The sequence below is a fragment of the Peromyscus californicus genome, unplaced genomic scaffold (assembly GCF_007827085.1).
Source record: "Peromyscus californicus insignis strain IS unplaced genomic scaffold, ASM782708v3 Scaffold_10__1_contigs__length_136768540, whole genome shotgun sequence".
Classification (NCBI taxonomy): Eukaryota; Metazoa; Chordata; class Mammalia; order Rodentia; family Cricetidae; genus Peromyscus; species Peromyscus californicus.
The window spans coordinates 96604163-96623839 of record NW_026294391.1 but is presented as its reverse complement, the minus strand read 5'-3'; the positions used below and the strand labels follow the sequence as shown (position 1 = coordinate 96623839).

The 19677-nt window shown below is 39.5% G+C and overlaps 1 protein-coding gene across 1 annotated transcript in view; it reads right to left on the bottom strand.

Moving 5' to 3' along the window:
• The window catches only part of Luzp4 (leucine zipper protein 4), a 40369-nt gene that overhangs the window by 10643 nt on the left and 10049 nt on the right, over window positions 1-19677 (bottom strand). Inside the window, exons 2-7 of the mRNA XM_052749333.1 lie at window positions 9757-9882; window positions 8401-8480; window positions 4601-4814; window positions 3653-4318; window positions 3339-3507; window positions 1447-1532 (exon numbers count right to left, since the gene is read on the bottom strand). Of these exons, the coding sequence (XP_052605293.1) occupies window positions 1447-1532; window positions 3339-3507; window positions 3653-4318; window positions 4601-4814; window positions 8401-8480; window positions 9757-9882 (1341 nt within the window). The remainder of the gene's footprint in view (window positions 1-1446; window positions 1533-3338; window positions 3508-3652; window positions 4319-4600; window positions 4815-8400; window positions 8481-9756; window positions 9883-19677) is intronic.

Sequence of the window (19677 nt, the reverse complement as noted above, 5' to 3'; positions counted from 1 at the left end):
TTCTTGCCTACCCTATGCTTTCCACCCCCCCCCCCCCAGTAATGGCTAGCCAAGTGATATTGATCCTCTGACATTGTTTAACTGAACACTGACTGCTAACTCTTAGCTATGATCACCATCAGGCCAAAAGGAAAGTTTTCCCACTCTGGAAGTACTAAGAGCATCACAGGCTCTTTCGTTTCTTGAACTAGAGATCTCCCTATTACATGTCTTCCCAAATATAGCCTGTGCTGTTATGTAGTCACTCAGTCCCTTGTCTGTCTTTCATTCTTGCTGACCTTACAAGTGTCACACCCAATTTCTGATATTGCACAGAGATTCAATACTGTCAAAGGCAGTGTGCCCTTAGGGATAAATCAGTCTAAGCCTTCTTTATATGTTGTAAAACTGAAGTTGAGAAGAATCAAGTGACTTCCCCAAGGCTTTAGAGTAGTGATCCAGAGAAATTCTCTTAGATCTTGATGTGCCCTGGGTTCAAACATTATCTATCTGAAGCCTGGGTAGTATCAGAGTTACAAGAAAAAGCCACATAGGACTGTCTCAAAATCTGTATATTCGACAAATTTGAGACATTGATGGTCTTTGTAACAACTAACTAAGGTGGAAAACTGTGCTACATCAGTCATTTCATTTTATGAAGTATCATTTCTATACCAATTTGGAGTTTTCAGATTTTTGATAAAAATTAGATGCTTTAAAACCACCAACTTATCTCTCCTGTTCTTACAATTACTTTGTAAGTGATGATATGTTATATTTATGTGTAGTCAGTTGAACAGAATAAAGCATAAATAACCACTTCATAGAAATGTTAACTGGCCCTGATCAACCCACCACAAAATAGACTGTCTAACAGAGGTCCTAGTCAGTGGTAGCGGTGGCAGTGGGGGAGGAGGACCCGAGAGTGGCCATGATGGCACCCACCTGTAACCACAGCACAGCATTTAGTGTGCGGAGGTAAAAAGAACGGGAATGAAAGGCTCAGATTACAGGTGTGTGGCGCCATGTTTGAGTTTCTGCAGAGTAGGTGATGGAAAGTAGTGTCTGGTCCATGCTAGGTAAAAACCCTCTTCTGACTGAGCTATGCTCCTCATGCTTCGTTTCAGACAGGGTCTTGCTATGTAGCACAGGACTGTCTTGAATTTAAGCTCTCTCTGAATGAACTGCCCGAATACTGGGATCTTAGGTGTCTGATACCATGCCCAGCCCAAGGAGGAAACTTTCAAGCAATAATTATACTGGAAACCATTTTTGTAAGCACATATAACATGATATATGGCTTCTTTGTACATTCATTCTGCTAACTTGTTTTTAAACTCATGAAAATAATCATTAATGCAAATAAAAGCCAAGTTTTCAAAGAAGCAAAAAAGACACAAAAGGAAAGCCTAGTTAAATGAACATGATACATAAAATTTGGGGGGTAGAAAGTAGAAAGCATTGCACTTACCTCTCCATTCAGATTAATTAGCTCATTTCTCTGCTGTTCCTGAGCTAGTAAGTATTCAGTCGTTTCTCTTATTGTAGAGAATCTGGCATTCATCATAAAGGGTTAAAATTCAGAAAAATAATTTTCACTACAACATATCATTGACAGATTATTTAACATTTGTGAATGATTTACTTAATTTTATGTATGTATGCATCTCTGTCAGAGTATGCGGATGTGTTGATACATGTTCCTGTATACACAAGGAGATGCCAGAAGGTGGCACCAAGTGTTCTCCACAATCACTTTCCACCTATGTTTTCAGCCAGGTCTTTACCTGATACTGGGGCTCACATTCTCTTGACTAGTCTGGAAGCCAGCATGCCCCAGTGACCAGTCTTGTCTCTCCCCATTTCAGCAACTGGCTACAGGTTTGGTTAGGACACCTGGTTTGTCATGTGGGTATTGGTACATCAAGTGCTCTAACTGCTAAGCTATCTCTATGGCCCCCTATTTAACATTTTTAAGGAGAACATTACAAATGAATTCTCTTTACTGAAACGTAGAATAATCAGTTATTAGCTGTATGCTACATCTAAGAAACTTGCAAGTAAATGGATGGAATTAGGAAATATACCAAGTGAAGTAACCCAGACCCAGAAAGATAAATGCTGCATGTTCTCTCTTTTTTGTGGATCCTCTTAATCCTTCAAGGAGAATATATAACCTGGAATAACCTCGGGAACTAGGAAAGTACAAAGGGACCATAGTGGGAGGAGTTAGGTGCTCTAGAGAGGTGTAGAGTAGGACACTGGTGCTGTGAAAGGAAATATGAGAAAATAGGTTAGGAATTTAACTGGAATTTGGGCAGGAAATACAGAGGGAGAAGAAGGATGGAACAATAGTTAACACTAAGAATGTTTAACAAAGTCATAGGAAAACAGTAATTTTTGTTTACTTAAAGTATTTACAATACACACAAACATGTGTTTAAACATATGTATGTAGTTTGAATGAAGTTATGCTATTCTAAGTGCCAATGCTCCCCACAAGGATCATAGACAACCTAACAAAATCCCAGTGCTAGGCATGGGAAACCTCCCTTTCAATGGTTGGTCCTGGAAGTAGAAGAGACTCCCAAAACAATACAGGCTAGTGCTGTTGCCCTTGTTTGCCTTGCTTACCTTGAAGGTAACCCTACTACTGAAGACAGCATACACTTTAGACAGTGGTTTTGGAGGAAATGAGCTACTCCAAGATACATCTGCTGGGCTGAGGTTGTGGTTCAGAAGTAAATCACTTGTCTAACATGCAAAAGGCCTTCGGCATAATTTCTAACAGCAACGAGAGAGCGAGAGAGCGAGAGAGAAAGAGCGAGAGAGCGAGAGAGTGAGAGAGAGAGAGCGAGAGAGAGAGAGAGACAGAGAGACAGAGACAGATGCACAGAGACACACGGACAGACAGACAGACACAGACACAGACAGAAATACACATAAAGAAGAGGGGGGGGGAGAGAGATTGATTGAGATTATTTGTCTGCTAAAGACTTGTAGGACTCCTTAGGAAGGATATAAAGGAAGGAAACAAATTTATTACCATTAGTTATATCTTATCGATTTAGCACAGTTTGTCAGTACATTACCTTGCCTACTAGTTTGGAAGATGCAAAAGAACTAGATACTAAGTGAACATACTTTGGTTATTGGATAGGCCTCATCGGAAAGGTCAGAAACTGGGAAACAAACTTGGGTAACTGCATGTGCATGTCAGTTGATACCATGAACCACATAATTAGAACAGTTTGAATTGGAACAATTTCTGAATTAAGAAAATACACACTTTGCTATTAAGATACAGAAATAGAAAACATGCTTATACATTTCCTTATCATTCAAAACATTGTACTAACATTGATAAAGTACTAATTTTGCTTTTACCTGTCAATTTCAGGTTCAGATTCTGGTGATGATTGGATTCTTCCAAATCTTTCTGCTTGACCACGATATCTCTCTTCATGACTGCGAGATCTCCATGTATGGTTGTTATGAGCTCTCCCTCCATGGCCATCATTAGCTCTCCTAGCATGGTCATGATGAGCTATCCCTGTGTGGTTAAGACGAGCTCTCCCTCTGTGGTCATGGTGACCTAACCCTTCATAGTTAAGATGAGCTCTCTCTGTGTGGCCAAGATGAAACCTACCTGAATGGTCATGATGAAACCTACCTGAATGGTCATGATGTGGTCTATCTGGATGGTCATGATGTGGTCTACCTGGGTGGTCATGATGTGGTCTACCAGGGTGGTCATGATGTGGTCTACCAGGGTGGTCATGATGTGGTCTACCTGGGTGGTCATGATGTGGTCTACCTGGGTGGTCATGATGTGGTCTACCTGGGTGGTCATGATGTGGTCTACCTGGGTGGTCATGATGTAGTCTACCTGGGTGGTCATGATGTGGTCTACCTGGGTGGTCATGATGTGGTCTACCTGGGTGGTCATAATGTGGTCTACCTGGGTGATCATAATGTGGTCTGTCTGGGTGATCATGATGAGGTCTTTCCGGGTGATCATGATGAGGTCTGTCTGGGTAATCATGATGAGGTCTGTCTGGGTGATCATGATATGATCTACCTAAATAGTCATGATGTGGTCTACCTGAGTAGTCACGATGTGGTCTATCTGTATGGTCATGATGCAGTCTATCTGGGTGGTCATGATGTGGTCTATCTGGGTGGTCAAGATCTGGTCTATCTGGGTGGTCATAATGTAGTCTACCTGAATGGTCATGATGTGGTCTATCTGAGTAGACATGATGTGGTCTATCTGAGTGATCATAATGTGGTCTATCTGGGTGGTCATGATGTGGTCTATCTGGGTGGCCATGATGTAGTCTATCTGGGTGGTCATGATGTAGTCTATCTGGGTGGTCATGATGTAGTCTATCTGGGTGGTCATGATGTACTCTATCTGGGTGGTCATGATGTGGTCTATTTAAGTAGTCATGATGTGGTCTATCTGGGTGGTCATGATGTGGTCTATATGGGTGGTCATAATGTGGTCTATCTGGGTGGTCATCATGTGGTCTATCTCGGTGGTCATGATGTGGTCTATATGGGTGGTCATAATGTGGTCTATCTCGGTGGTCATCATGTGGTCTATCTGCATGGTCATGATGAGATCTATCTGAGTAGACAGGAGCTCTCCTAAAGTGGCTATGAGATCTTCTGGAGTGGGGGCCATGAGATCTGATAATATGGCGGCCACGAGATTGGGAGTGGCCATGAACTCTCCTGAAGGAAACTTGATTTCCTTCTATTTGTAGCTGTCTCTCTTCTGATTGGTTTCCATTCCACTCTGATCGATCTTCACTGTTATCATGCCTCATCTACAAAGGAGTCCAATTACATAATACAAATGAGACAGATAGTCCATGATTTGATTAAGTCATAAGGATATTTTAAAACCATTCCTTCCCTCCTTCCTTCCTTCTCCCATTCCTCCATCCCTTCCTCTCTTTTAAGATAGGATCTCACTATATATAGGTTAGCCTGGAAGTTGAGATTCTCATGAATGCTTGAATAAGCTTGTGCCAGTACACCCAGGTTCTCAAAACCATTTCTATCAGTGACTTTCTCCTAGAATTATACTATGACTACCTTTTTTATATACTAGTTTCCAGATGCAACTTAAAGACCTAAGTCTGATGTACTATGTCACTTGCACAAAGATGTTAATACAATGTAACATAAAAATATGAAAAATTAGCTGTCCCATGAGTTTTAATAATGAAACAATCAAGCCGGGTGGTGGTGGCGCACGCCTTTAATCCCAGCACTTTGGAGGCAGAGCCAGGCCTCTGTGAGTTCGAGGTCAGCCTGGTTTACAGAGCGAGATCCAGGACAGGCACTGAAACAACACATAGAAACCCTGTCTTGAAAACAAACAAACAAAAAAACAAATAATGAAACAATCAAACTATGCGACTTCATAATTGAGGAGAGTGTTTTTTTTCTTTTTGGGGGGGCAGGCGGAGTGGTCCAGGATCTTATGCTGGCCAGAAACTCACTATGTATCCAAGTGTAACCTTGAACTTCTGAAACTCCTGCTTCCACTTCAAGTGCTATGATTAAAGACACATACCACAACAACTGGTATTATGTGGTAATGAGGACTGAACCCAGATCTTTATGCATGCTAAGGTGAGTACTCTACCAATTGAACTATTTCCACAGCCCCAAGAGTGATAGAATATTTAATAATGTTTTGTAACACAACTTCTTTAGATCAAAGAAAAGCATTCCAAATTATTCTGTTGATTATTTCCCTGCCCAGTGGTCATTAAAAAAAACTATCTTTCAATAAAAAAATACTTAATTCTAAGGAGAAAAACAATCAAGTGGGAAGTATGCTACAGAGGAAGCAAAGTGTTGGCTTGATGCAGTTCAAATAAATGGATCAGGTAACAATTCAGCTATTCTATCCTTTCAGTTTTTAAACCAAAAGTCCTGTATAGTGAATCATCAAAAAGGAAATAGTGAAAACTTTGACAAATGTCTATGATGTCCGTAAGTGTAAATAAATAGTCATATGGACTGTGCTAAGAAAGCAAGCTGTAAACTAGTATATGTGGTTTAGCAAGGAAAGCATCCCTTATATTTGGAATTACCATGTCCTGCGACAACACTGATAAATGCTGGAAGTAATTGCTAAATCTGAGGCAGGTACTAGCACGAAGAATATTATGTGTACACAACTTGACTAAAATAAAAGTATGAAAGATCAGCTGACTTGCTATAGGCTAAATCCATAGCCGTTCTCCAGTATTTCTATTGAAAACATGAGTAAGTATATTAGGTAGAATACCCATGTTAACTTTTTCATTTTAAGTGACTAGTGTTGGGAGAACAGTGAGTCATCATGAAAGACAGGATTGAGGCACATCTCCTGAAGACCCTTTTAACAGAGTTTCCAATATTTTCATAAATGTTTATATAAGGAATATTTTCTGGGCTGGGGTTGTAGCTCAGTGGTACAGTACATGCTAAGTATGAGCAGGGCTGTGGTTCCCATCTGTTTTATCCCAAGAAATTATTTACATCAAGTTAGGTACTATAAGATTCCTAAATTTAAGAAATAAATACTATTAAGAAAAAAGTAAATACTTAAGAAATAAATAATTTTAAAGGTTTAATATATATATATATTAACCTTATATATATAGAGAGAGTTGTGTGTATATGTCCATGGTGTGTGTGTGTATATATGCCATGGTGCGCATGTGGAAGTCAGAAGCCAACTTTGCATGAGGCTACTTCTTTCTTCCACTTCTACAAGGGTCCCAGAGATCCAACTGGGTTGGCTAGGCTTGTGTAGCAAGCACCTATACCATTTTCTATTCCTATTTGCAAGCACAAACCTATTGAAAACAATTATATAGACAAGGTGTAATAGCTCATGCCTATAATCCCAGCACTTGAAAGGCTGAGGCCACATATGTGTGCGTTCCCAGAGAGGCTTGAAGAAGGACCACAGCCCCTGGATCTGGAGTTATAGGATGTTGTCAGCTATGTGATGTTGCTGCTGAGGATTGAACTTGGGTTCTCTGGAAAAGCAGCAAGGGCTCTTAACCATGAAAACGTCACTCTAGTCTTAATTTCTGGTTTGTGTAATTAATTTTTAAGGCTATTAAAATATTTTTACACTATAACTTAAGATCAAAGGTTGTATGAGGACAAAAATGAGACTAATTATGTTGGATAAATGATACAGTCACCAGCAATCTATTTTTTATATTTTATAAATTCAAAATTCCTGATAATGATTGAAAATAAAAATAAAATGTTTATTATAATAGTTTCAGGGACAATAAGTTAGCCAAAAACACCAAATTTAAATTAAATACATACTAGCATGGAAAAACCTAAGAAGAAATCTCTGATTTCAACAGAATTGAAAATTATTCTTATTATTACAAAATATGTTAGCTAAGCATGATGTTTAGAATGAGAGTGACCCCCATAGGCTCCTATATTTGAATGTTTCATCCCCAGTTATTGGAACTGCTTGGGAAGTGTCTTGTCAGGGTCTCTATTACTGTGAAGAGACACCATAATCACAGCAATTCTCATAAAAGAAAGCATTTAATTGGGGGTTGGCTTAAAGTTCAGAGGTTTAGCACTGTCATCATGGTGGGGAACAAGGGGGCACACAAGCAGACATGGTGCCGGTAGAAGGAGCATGGAGTTCTCTATCTAGTTTGGCAGGCAGCAGGAAGAGAGAGTGATGCCGGGCCTAGCTTGAGTATCTGAAACCTGAAAGCCTGTCACATGACAAACTTCCCCCAACAAGGCCACACATACTAATAGTGCCACTCTCCATGAGCTTATGGGGGTCACTTTCATTCAAACCACCAGAGGAAGAATTAGGAGGCACTGCCTTGTTGAAGATGTGTCACTTGGGGTGTCTTTGAGATTACAAAAGCCCATGCCATTTCCAGTTAGAACTCTCCCTCTACCTCATGCTTGTGGATCAGATGAAAACTCTCAACTACTGCTCCAATGTCATGCTTGTCTCTCTGCTGTCACATTCCCACCATGATGATTATGGATGCTAACCCTCTGGAACCATGAGCTCCAATAAACTCTTTCTTTTCTAAGTTGCTTTGATCATGGTGTTTTGTCACAGGAAGAGAAAAGTAACTAAGACACTCAACATGAGCATAGTCCCAGCACTCTGGAAGACTGAGGCAGGAGGAACATCAAAAGTTCTTTGCCATCTTAGGCTACATAGTATTAAATAATACAGTAGTTTGTCTTATACAGCAAGACCTTGTCTCAAAACACACACACACACACACACACACACACACACACACACACACACACACACACACACACACACAGAGAGAGTTAAAAAGGAACAATGTTACATTTCAGACTCTTGATTTCTGTTAACATTTGGTGTTCACTTACCAGATGATGTGAAGGCTGATTTTCTGAAAGTCTTTGTCCAAAAAAATTCCCGTTTCTTCCCCTATGGCCACCTCTGAATCCTGTATATTATTTTGACAAAAATTATTTTCTGTATTTTCATCACTGAATTCAGTAACTTTCAGAATCAGTTTTTAGAAGCTTGGCCTTGGTATGGAAAACATCTCCTCTTTCATCATTCTGACAGTGTCCAATTGTCTAACTGAATTCTATAACAGCTTTTGCCATCCTATCTATACTTACTACTTGGAAGGGGAAATCTTCATTTTACACAGTAGTTAAGGTTTCGTTGTGTATGGTACAAAGGTTGAGACATATCTGGAATCAAATAAAATAATATGCCAGCATAAAAAAGGAGAGATGGGAAAAATGATGTTTTTAATTAATCCTATCAATATTTTCCTCACTATCTACTTTGTTTTGGGTATAGAGATAGCTTAGGAAATACTTATAAAATATGATCTGGGAATGTAGCTCAGTGGGCACATTGCCATCTTAGCACACACAAAATCCCTGAGTTTGATCTCCAATACAACATAAAACTCAGTGTGCCGACACGTATCTGTAGTCCTGGCACTTGACAGGTAGAGGCAGAAAAATCAGAAGTTTAAGGTTATCCTTGGTTTCACAGTGAATGAGAAACTAGCCTGTAGTACATAAGACTCTATCTCAGAAAAATAAATTAATTAAAAAAATAAAAATCTCTGAAAAGCTTTAAAGATCAGTTTTGTGTTTTACTGGGAAATACACGAGAATAGACTTTCTTACCTGTCTTAGCTGTATAGCCCCTACAATAACTGCTCTCTCTGTTTCTCATTAGAGGCTGAACCACTGAAAGATTCATATGAAGGCTGCAATAAATTTGGGTAAGCTTGCAGAGGCTTGTAATATGCACCATGTTAAGATGATGCTAAACTGTTGAGTAGATCAGAGACCCTTAATTGTTGGAAATACTTCTTTACAATGACAATCTGTATAGTGTGTTCATATTAAAATATGGTCACTACTCTAAACAATGATGTTATGGCTAGAGGAGACATTCTTCACATTCTACTTCATTCTCTTTACCAAGTGACATTCCTTTATAACAACATGTGGTTGTTAGAGTGGTTAGGTTATTGATCCGCTTATTTTCTCACCCTGCTCTCCATTAGAAAAGTAACTCACCAATTAATCATTTCTCTCATTTGACCCAGAATAAATTCTTCCCAACCCTGTACAAGCCCATGTCCGAGAGAAATGAAGCATGTAACACAACACAACATTAGAACACTGGAAGTTCTAGAAGCTGCATGTTAGTTTTTACCATGTGTGCTTTTTTTAAAAAATATACTTTACCTCTCCCCCAATGATGCATAGGGGTAATGGTTCGCTCTCTGGAGCTTGGTCTCTGTATGTCATTCTCCTCATGGTATTCTTCTTCAGTGTCAGAGGATTCTAGATGTCTATGGAGTCCAATTTCATCTGCACCAGAAATTACAGGAAAAATGAAGAAAATGGAAAAAGTCAAATGACAATTTATCTGTTCTTAGCCACAAATCTACATCATACTTCAGAACATATAGAACAACCATTACCCCTTAAAAAAACTCCTAACACTAGAATAGTAGTAAATTTGGAAAACCACAGCAATAGCAAACAGAATTATAGGCAGTGGTGAAGCATCCAGCTTCCATGTGGTAAATGAACCTCTGGTCCTTTGAAAGAGCAAGCACTCTTAAAAAAAGTTAAACTTTTTTCAAAAATTAAGTCTTTAAGAATTTCATACAATCGATTTTGACCATATTCACCTTCCTCCCCCAACTCCTCTCAGATCCATCTCCTATTTCTTACCCACTCACCTTTGAGCCCTCCTATTTTCAAATTTCCTCAACTCCAATCTGAGCTGCCCATACACTCTTGGGGATGTAGCCATCCACTTGAGTGTGAGTGACATGCTAGGGCCATACCCTTAAAGAAAACTGACTCTCTCCCTCCAGGCAGCTATCAACTGCCAATAGAAATTGCCCATCTCTCCCCACCATGCTGGGAATTCGTCTGGCCTGAGGTACTGTGCATGCTGTCACAATCATTTCTCCAACTCCACGAGACTTAGCAAGTTCTAAAAGGAGGCTCATTGAGACTCAGGCGGTAAATCACTCAGAAAACCCTTGAAATTGACCAGATAGATGTACAAGGCCCTCTCACCCAGTGTTATATAAACAGTAGGGACTGCTGAGGAGACCTGGACTGGGTTAGCCAAGCTACTGTGGAGTTGTTGAGCTGACTGCAAGTTTGCAGTAATTTTCAGGGTTCCAGCATTCCTAAACTGTCATCGATGTTAGGGTGGAATTTCTGTGATGCAGCTGCTTTTGAGCCATCCCTTCTGCTGTGAGTAATCTCTCATTAGTACTTTAATTAGTAACTCCAATGAACTTATTGGTTCATCGCACTGAACTTCAGTGCTATCTTTATTTTAGCCTGTTGTTGGTTCCCTGTATGTGGTGACTATGTTTTGTTCATGATTCCCTAGGATTTAAGTCACAAAGCAGTGTGTGTGTGTGTGTGTGTGTGTGTGTGTGTGTGTGTGTGTGTGTGTGTGTAGGTGCACATGTGTGGAAGTCAGAGTACAACGTCATTGTGTCTGCCCCCACCTTTCACCTTGAGACAGGGTCTGTTATTTGTTGTGCATGTCAGCCTAGCTGGCCCTTCGAGCTTCTTGGGATTTCTCTATCTCTGCCTCTCATGTTGCTGTGATTATAGATTTGTGCTATTATACAGAGATTTATGCAGATTATGGATATTTAAACCTAGGTTCTGATGCTTGCCAGGCAAGTGTTTTATCCATGGAGACATCTTCCCAAATGTTTTCCTTTTTTTTTTTTTTCCAGCTTGTTTGTTTGAGAAAAGATTTTGTTATGTAGACCAAGCTGGTCTCAAGGAGCACTTAACTTATCCATGATTCTTTAGTGCTGGGGTTATAGGCATGTGCCAACATACTTAGTAAGTTTCCATAAATAACATGAAGCTTCTCCATCAAACGGATTCATGATAACTTCATTTACAAGCACACAAACAAACAAACAAACAAACAAAAGGCTTTCAGGTCATAGTAGCTCAATAGAGACCATTTAAATAATGCTTTTACCTAGTGTTATTTTAGTTTCAGAGAAATAGCATCATTCCTGAGTAAATAAATGCCAATGTAAGACAATTAATTACATATATTTTCTTGAACACAAGTTGGACAGGAGATAATACTTTGTAATCAGTAGTCTCCCTTATGCACTCAGGGAGAGAACACTTACATAGTTAAAGGCTCTCCATGGTGTCACTTGCCCCAGACAACTTAAGACACCTGACGTTTCAATCGAAACACACTCCAACACATATCACTCCCTTTATATCAGAAGTAAAATATATAAAATTGCTACCCAAATACCATGTAACTGAATGTTTACTTTTCAGCTCATCCATAACTTCATAAAAAAACAAGTTCAGTCTTCGTGACACCCAGTCAGTACCAAAGTAGCCCTATAACTTTAAAAATCCTTTTTTTTGAATAGAATATATGGTTTTATTTTCCCATCAGTTTGGCCTAATTTCAAGTAAGACATGAATCCCTAATAGTATGAATGAACAAACATTAAAACAAGAGTACAGAACGATAGTGGTGCTATGGAAAGGAAAACGTCCACACTTCAGATGGGATGAGCATCATTTTCCCCAACAGAATATTTTTATTATTTGTTTGGGAATTTCATACAATGCACCCTGATCACACTTGATTCCCATTCTCCCAAGATCCATTCTCCCACCCTTGTGCCCTCCTCCCAAAAAGAAAAAACATACACCAAGATCAATTTGTGTTGCCCATATACTCACTGGAGTATGGTCAAGCTCCCAGTGGCCAGCCCCTTAAAGATAACTGAGTCCTTCCCCACCCCACCCCTATAGAAGCCATCAACTGCAAAGATCTTCACTTCAGCAGCTCTGCCACACTTTTAAAGGACTCTTTTCAATGTATTCCTGTATAGACTGTTTCTATTTTTTTTTGGGGGGGGGGGAGTGTTTGTCACCAAAGCCTTCAATGTCTCTCATTCTCAATTATGAGTCTGCAGTCATCGGTACCACTGCAAAAGAAGCTTTCTTGCCCATAACAGCCAAAGGCAGCAGGGATCATGGACTTCCACATGGTTTCTGGTGATAGCACAGATCACAGACACCAACATGGCACTCGATGGCAGCACAGACAATGGACATCCACATGTCCTCTGTGGTAACATGGACCATGAACATCAACACGGTCTTAGGCAGCAGCCCAGCATTGCTGAGGCCATGTTAATATCTGTGGTCTGTGTTACCACCAGAGGCCATGTTGGAATCTGTGCTCTGTGCAGCCACCGGAGGTCATGTTGATGTTCATGCTCTGTGCTGCTGCCTGAGGCCACGTTGCTGTTTGTGGTCTGTGCTACTGATTGTGGCCAGGTCAATGACAGTGGTCCGTGTTGCCACTGGTATGAGCTTTTAATACGAGCATCTAGGAGATTCATTTCTAACAGGATGACTGCTGCAGTCTGATGACTGCTGTAGTCTGTATTCAACAAATGGTTAGATGGTTCACATCCACTACCTGGTTAAAAGCATCAAGATGTTTGGACTCATACTAATTGGTCTAGAAGAGAGAAGGCAGATACATACTCTGAAATCCACCCAAATATATAAAAGACAGAACCTCTTGATTTGATAACACCTTATATTGTTACTTATTTATCCTTAATCTAAGGCTGTATACCACCTGGAAAAATAAAAGGTGATGGTATTTAGGTTTTCTTCAAAATGGTTACTGTTTTCACTTAATTTAGATCTATAAGCAACAGTACTGGCTTTTCTATAAAGTACCATCATCATGTAATATGGGATCAGCTTTTTAAAAATTATTTTTTTCTCTCTCTATGGTGTGTGTGTGTGTGTGTGTGTGTGTGTGTGTGTGTGTGTGTGTGTGTGTGTGTGTGTATGCTTGTCAAGGAACAGAGGTCCATGTCTGGTGTCATCTTCAATCATTTTCCACCTTGGTTTTTGAGACAGCATCTCTCATTCAAACTGGAACTCACTGACTTGGCTTCCCTGATTATACAGAAAGCCCAAGATCTTCCTGTCTGTGCCCTCCCCTTCACCAGTGCTAGGATTACAAGTACACCATCATATCCAGGTTTTTATGTGTGTCAAGGATCCAAAATCAGGTCCTCATGTGTGTGTGGTAAGCACTTTACTAACCGACCCTTCTCCCAAATTGCTGGGCTCCATTTTAATGGCACATCACATGTTAAAAGGAAATTCAATTTCCTCTGGTATTTTTCCATTTTGGTATATTTATTTCACTATTTAATTTCAGGTAAAGAAGTCACTTGTGCCAGGGAAGACATACATACAGTGCAGAAGGGAACATCTCCATAGAGGATAGAAAGACAAGCACCACAGTAGACAACAGCAGTATGTCTGGACAGTCTATCACACAAGGAAATGAAAATGGTGAAAAGCTAGAAAGGACATGAGAATTTTAGGCTTGAAAATAATCACTCCCAAATTTTGTTTCATTTCCACCATCTCCTAAGTCACCTTTCCTGAAATCAGACTAAAATTCAGTTAGCCAAAATGTAGTCAGAATCACTCTGAATTTGCAACAGAGACACCAGTTGGGAAAAACTAAATCTTCCATTTTGCAGATGAAAAATCAGAAACTCCAGAGAGTGCACACCACCAGGTTTATCAGCACATGCGTGCAACACCAGCACTTGGGAAGCCGAGAAAGGAGAATCAGGTATTAGGAGACAACCTTGGGTAAATAGGGGGTTTGAGACTACCCTGGACTACATAAAACTCATGTCTCAAGAAAACAAAACAAACAAACAAAAATCAAAGAAATAGCCAAACCTAACCAAATCCAAGAGGGGAAGTGGTATGTCAAAGGTGGCTAATGATAGAATTAAAATTAGAACATAAATCCCTTGAACATTCAAAAGTCATGCTAATGTACCACTGTAGCAGGGCTGGTAAAGGATTGCAACTTCTTCAGGTAATCCCTGGCTAGTGTTCGGAAATGTCTGAAGATGTAACTTCCAGGGGAAGGAATTTTCTTCCAGGGAAAGATTCTGATATTGTGTCTCACAGTTAAATCTATATATGCATATGTACTTGTGTTTGGTTTACAATTTAGAGAAAATGTACATTACATAAAAGAAAAGAGAGCCCACCCAGTTCTGGCTCAAACGATAAATAAAACCATTTACTATTACAAACTCCTAGCACCGTGTTTGTTTGTTTCTTAAATACAGGGGCAAGTAGTGGATTTGATGTGACTGATAAAGTATTGAAGAGCCTCAGCCAGGACAAAGAGCCCAGATCTTGAGACTTCTCTTGGCAAGTCTGCCCCACGGTTAGAAGCTGGGCACATTTCAGCGGCTGCAGGGTCATATCTGAGGTCCTGGGTATCTCCCAACTCCTGGTGTTGGCTGTTACCATGGCTCAGTGGTAAAAGGAAAAAGATTTTGGCTTGTGGGAGTCATCTGCTTATGTCTGCAGAGTATAAGGTTTGCATACTTTCATTAAAAAAAATTCTTCTTGAAGATCCTGCCTAATTTCCATTTGTCATTTGGCTCTTCCAGTTAGTGAGAGTTACAAGGTTTCTTGAAACTATTTGTTAGAAGAGGTGGTTGCCTTTTGTGTTTTTGGCATCTACTTGTAAAGATGTCTGAGAGAAACCTGGTATATTTTGCTTTCTTATCATTAGGTGGTTCTTTGGAAGCCACTGTAGACAGGAAGATTTGTATTCCTGTCATTTGGAGGGTTCTTTAATGATTTTGGATTCTTTTTATTCTAACAGGAAAATCTTGTTTCTAGTAACTAGTAGAGAAGGTAGATAATAAAAATGTATCAAGGAGTAGATTTTTTTTGGTTTCTGATTTACAATATAAGGCAGAGACACTTGCCTGGAAAGAGGTGACTGTCAGGATGCCTGTTCCCTAGGGAAAATTACTTATAGGAGGTTGAGAGATATTTCTATTGTAAGAACTCTCCAGCCCAAGGGGGTTCTCATTTCTGACAGGCCAAGAAAAATCTCTCTAGCCAACTTGATTCTGCACAGGGACCTGGAAACTGGTGGCTGTGAGGACTTTTCTGGAACTGTTCATGCATCAGTGTCTGGACTCTGTACACTGGCACATATGTAATTGCTAGGGATCTGAACTCGGGCCTTCACACTTGCATGGCAAAGAGTTTACTGACGGAGCCATCCTCAACTTCCAGCTTTTCATCCTAACACCCTGTGATCTGCATGGCAGCATTACATCTTTGCTATTATGTGCATCAAACAGACCTCTGAGTATCACCCTAGAAATGTAATTCATCCTTTATAAAATTATTTCTACGGAAGAGATGCTTTGTGTATCTAACAGCTGGCACACAAATGAGCTACTAGAACATAACACCCCATTTCCCGGCTGTAAATTGCCTGCATGTGATTAAGCACCCACTGAGTAACATAGAAAATAAATGCTCGAGGAGAGCAGCGGAGAAAAGACAGACTGCTCTGCACTGCAACAGTTGCAAAAGCTTTGTGGCCGAGGCATGTGGGAGGCACAGAATTTCAATGAGGGGGAAAGATCCTGACACTCCAGGAAAGACAAACAACTCCAGAGTTTTCAGGAGGAAGATCAGCCTGGTTAAAATAGAGTAGAGGTAGATAGGGCATTATAAAAGTAAAGAAGACATAAAATCCCCCCAAATCCCCGAGGGTCAGTGAAGGACTAGAAACCATGGCTCAAACAGTATTATGAACAGGAATGTGTTTGCAGGAAGGAACATCTCATATAATGCATATCACAGGATCATATTAATGGACCAAATAAACAGCACTTACTGAAAGTATTGAGTCTGATAGTATGTGTGGAAACTGATGAATACTCCACAATAATTATACAATAATTTAGATAACCACTTCAGTTATTTGAAAGGAACCCACCATTCTTTCTGCTATTTTTTTTTGGTGTATGTGTGCATGGTGTGTGCATGCATGTGTGTATTTGGTGTACATGTGTATTTTGGAGTCAGAGGTTGATGTTATGGTCCTCCTGATTACTCTGAACATTACCTTCTAAATGCTAGGAACACAAGTGTATGCCACCATACCTGATTTATGCTGTTCTGGGGATGGAACCTAGGGATTTAAAAGTGCTAGGCATGTATTCTATGAGCAAAGCTATAAGCTCAGCCAGGGATTTTTCTCTTCTCAACTGTGAGAAAGTACCCTATTATGTAGTCCAGGGAAGACGTGACCTCACAATTCTCTTGCCACAGTCTCCAGAGAAGCAGGGATGACAGGAATACGACACCACAATCAGTGACACTGTATCTTAGGATTGCCTGGTAATTCCTAATTTTCCTGTCCCAGGCTCCTAACATTCAGGTGTCACCGTGTTTGGCTTTATATTATCTTTTTAATTGTGTTATCTTGGGATTTACCTGAGAGTCTCATGCTAAATAAAAATTCACTGTGTCCCAAAGTTCTGCCTAGCCTACGTGCATTAATGCTACATTAGTTTACATTATATAAGCTAAGTACTTGAGATTTCATAAATATTTCCAATCATATTAACAGATGATCACTGTATGGTGGTACACAGCTGGAATCTCAGCACTTGATCGAGGCAGAAGGATCTGGAACTCAGACTCATCCTAGCTATACTGGGACTCTGAGGCCAGTGTGGACTAAATGAGACCTTTTCTTAGAAACCACGCCTAATGAATGAAAACAATTACTCCATGAAATGAACCTGGCATGAAGGCTCATATTTATACTCTCAACACTTAGAAGGCTTAGGCAGGGACTGGAGAGATGGCAGGGTGGTTAAGAGTCCTGATGGTTCATCCAGATGTCCTGAATTCAACTCCCAGCAACCACAGGGTGACTCACATCCATTTATAATGGGATCTGATGCCCTCTTCTGGCATGCAGGCATACATGCAGACAGAGCATTCAAACAAAATATACATAAAAATAAAATAATTTAAAAATAGAAAAAAAGGCTTGACACAGGAAGCTTGAATTTGATGCCAGTCTGGGATTCATAGTGATTTTCAGGACAGTTTGAATCACACAGTACAATTCAGGACAGTCTGAGCTACATAGTGAGACCTTGCTTCAAAAAATAAAAGAAAAATAAGTAAATACAGCTATGTTTAAATTGAAATATAAGAAAAAATATATTAGGATATGGCATCTTTGTTCACAAATTGGAAATGTACTATGAAACTAAAAGAAAAAACTTAATATAATATTCTACAAGAAACTCAAGACAAACAAAGTCCTCATTGAGAAAACTTCCATTTGCTACACACTGAGACCATTACAGGAAGCTACAACTGATCAAAATGTGTATTTGTGGGTCCCAATCTAAGGGATACATCAACAAAACAAACAAACCCCTTACCTAAATATCAAGGAACATTGGGAAAGAGGGGGATGAAAGATTTTAAGGGTCAGAGGAACAGGTAGATTGCTGTCATTGTATCTCTTTGTAAAATCAGAAGCTAAATCCACAAAGTCTCATCAATCTGACTGCCTAAATGAGGTCTGAACAAGGAATTCACCAATATACAGGCTAATGTGCACAGTGAACACCAAGAGGGCTCAATCCAACCCAAAAGCTGAAGGCAACTGAAGAATGCTGAGGGGGAGAAATTGTCTTCCCCAGGGAAGAACACACCAATTGTTTATAACAAAACAAATAGCCCTGAAAACCAATACCAGGAAGTAATATTAATCAGAATGATCAGTTTGTATTTATATTTATGAGTACTCATGAAAACTTTCTTTCCTTCTCTATATTCAGACACACTAAAGATAGATAGATAAAGAGATGTATGTAATAATTATTCATGAAAGAAGAGAACAATGTCTTTGAAAAGAGCAAGCAGAGGTACGGAATATTATTTTAAGATGTGTTACATTTGTTTAAGCTGTGAAACATTTGTTTAATAATACAAAGCTGTATTGCACTCTTTTATGTTGCATTTATTTAACTCTTTGAAGCTGTGTTACTGTGCCTGTCTAAAACACCTGATCATCTAATAAAGAGCTGAATCGCCAATACCAAGGCAGGAGAAAGGATAGACAGGGCTGGCAGGCAGAGAGAATAAACAGAAGGAGAACTCTGCGAGGAAAAGAAGAAAGAACAAGAGAAAAAGGAGAGGAGGATGCTAGGGGCCAGTCACTCAGCAACACAGAAAGACATTTAATAAGAAGGAAAGAAAAACACAGAAATAGAGAAAGCTAAAAGCCTAGAGGCACAAGGTAGGTAGGGTAATTTAAACTTAAGAAAAGCTGTTAGGAAACAAGCCAAATCAAGGCCAGGCATTTATAGTTAAGAAAAAGCCTCTGTGTGTGAGTTATTTGGGACCTGGGTGGCAGGTCCCCCAAAAGAGAAAGAGAAAGAGAAAAAAGCAAATAACAACATTTTGGCACCCTATGTGGGGCTACAGTAAAATAAAATTCAACAACAGAGGTATATGGGGAGTCTGGAGCGAGGAAAGAGAAAGATGGCTTATATGTACAATCTCAGCATGTAGAAGAAGGGGGACTTAGATGGACTTCCATTGGAGGCTAGCTGAGCTCCAGGGTGGTTCACCACTTACATTCAAAAGGGTAAATATGAAAATGACAAAACATTCTTTAAAGCAGTATTTTGGATCTCTTAGATATGAAAGCAAAGCATCAAACACAAAAGAGAATAGTAAGTGAATTGATCTATTATCATTAAACAATTTTATGCTGGAAGGATACTATGTACAAAGTAAAAACAAAAAAGCTAACCCTCAAAAAAAAAAAAAAAAAAAGCTAACCCTCAGGAGAAAATGCTGATAAATTCAACATAAAGCTCTAGACCCACAATATACAATTATCTCACAGAATTCAATGGTAAAAAGAGTATATTTATCATTTAACATGTGACATTTCTGTCTGCTGCATTCCCACACTCACTGAAGGTTCCACTTGTCTTGCTTTCATTTTTTTATATGGTTCTCTTTAATCCACACATTCTATTTCCAGAATTTCTCTCCCTGTTAACTTGCTGTCATTTACAAAGTACACTTTTCTTGCTCCTTCTTCTCCCCATAATATAAAGACACATTTTCTTTTTGTCTTTTTTGCAGTGCTTTTCATCTTCATATTCAAAAGAGGCATCCACTTTTACTAATGAGCCACACAACATGACTTCCTCC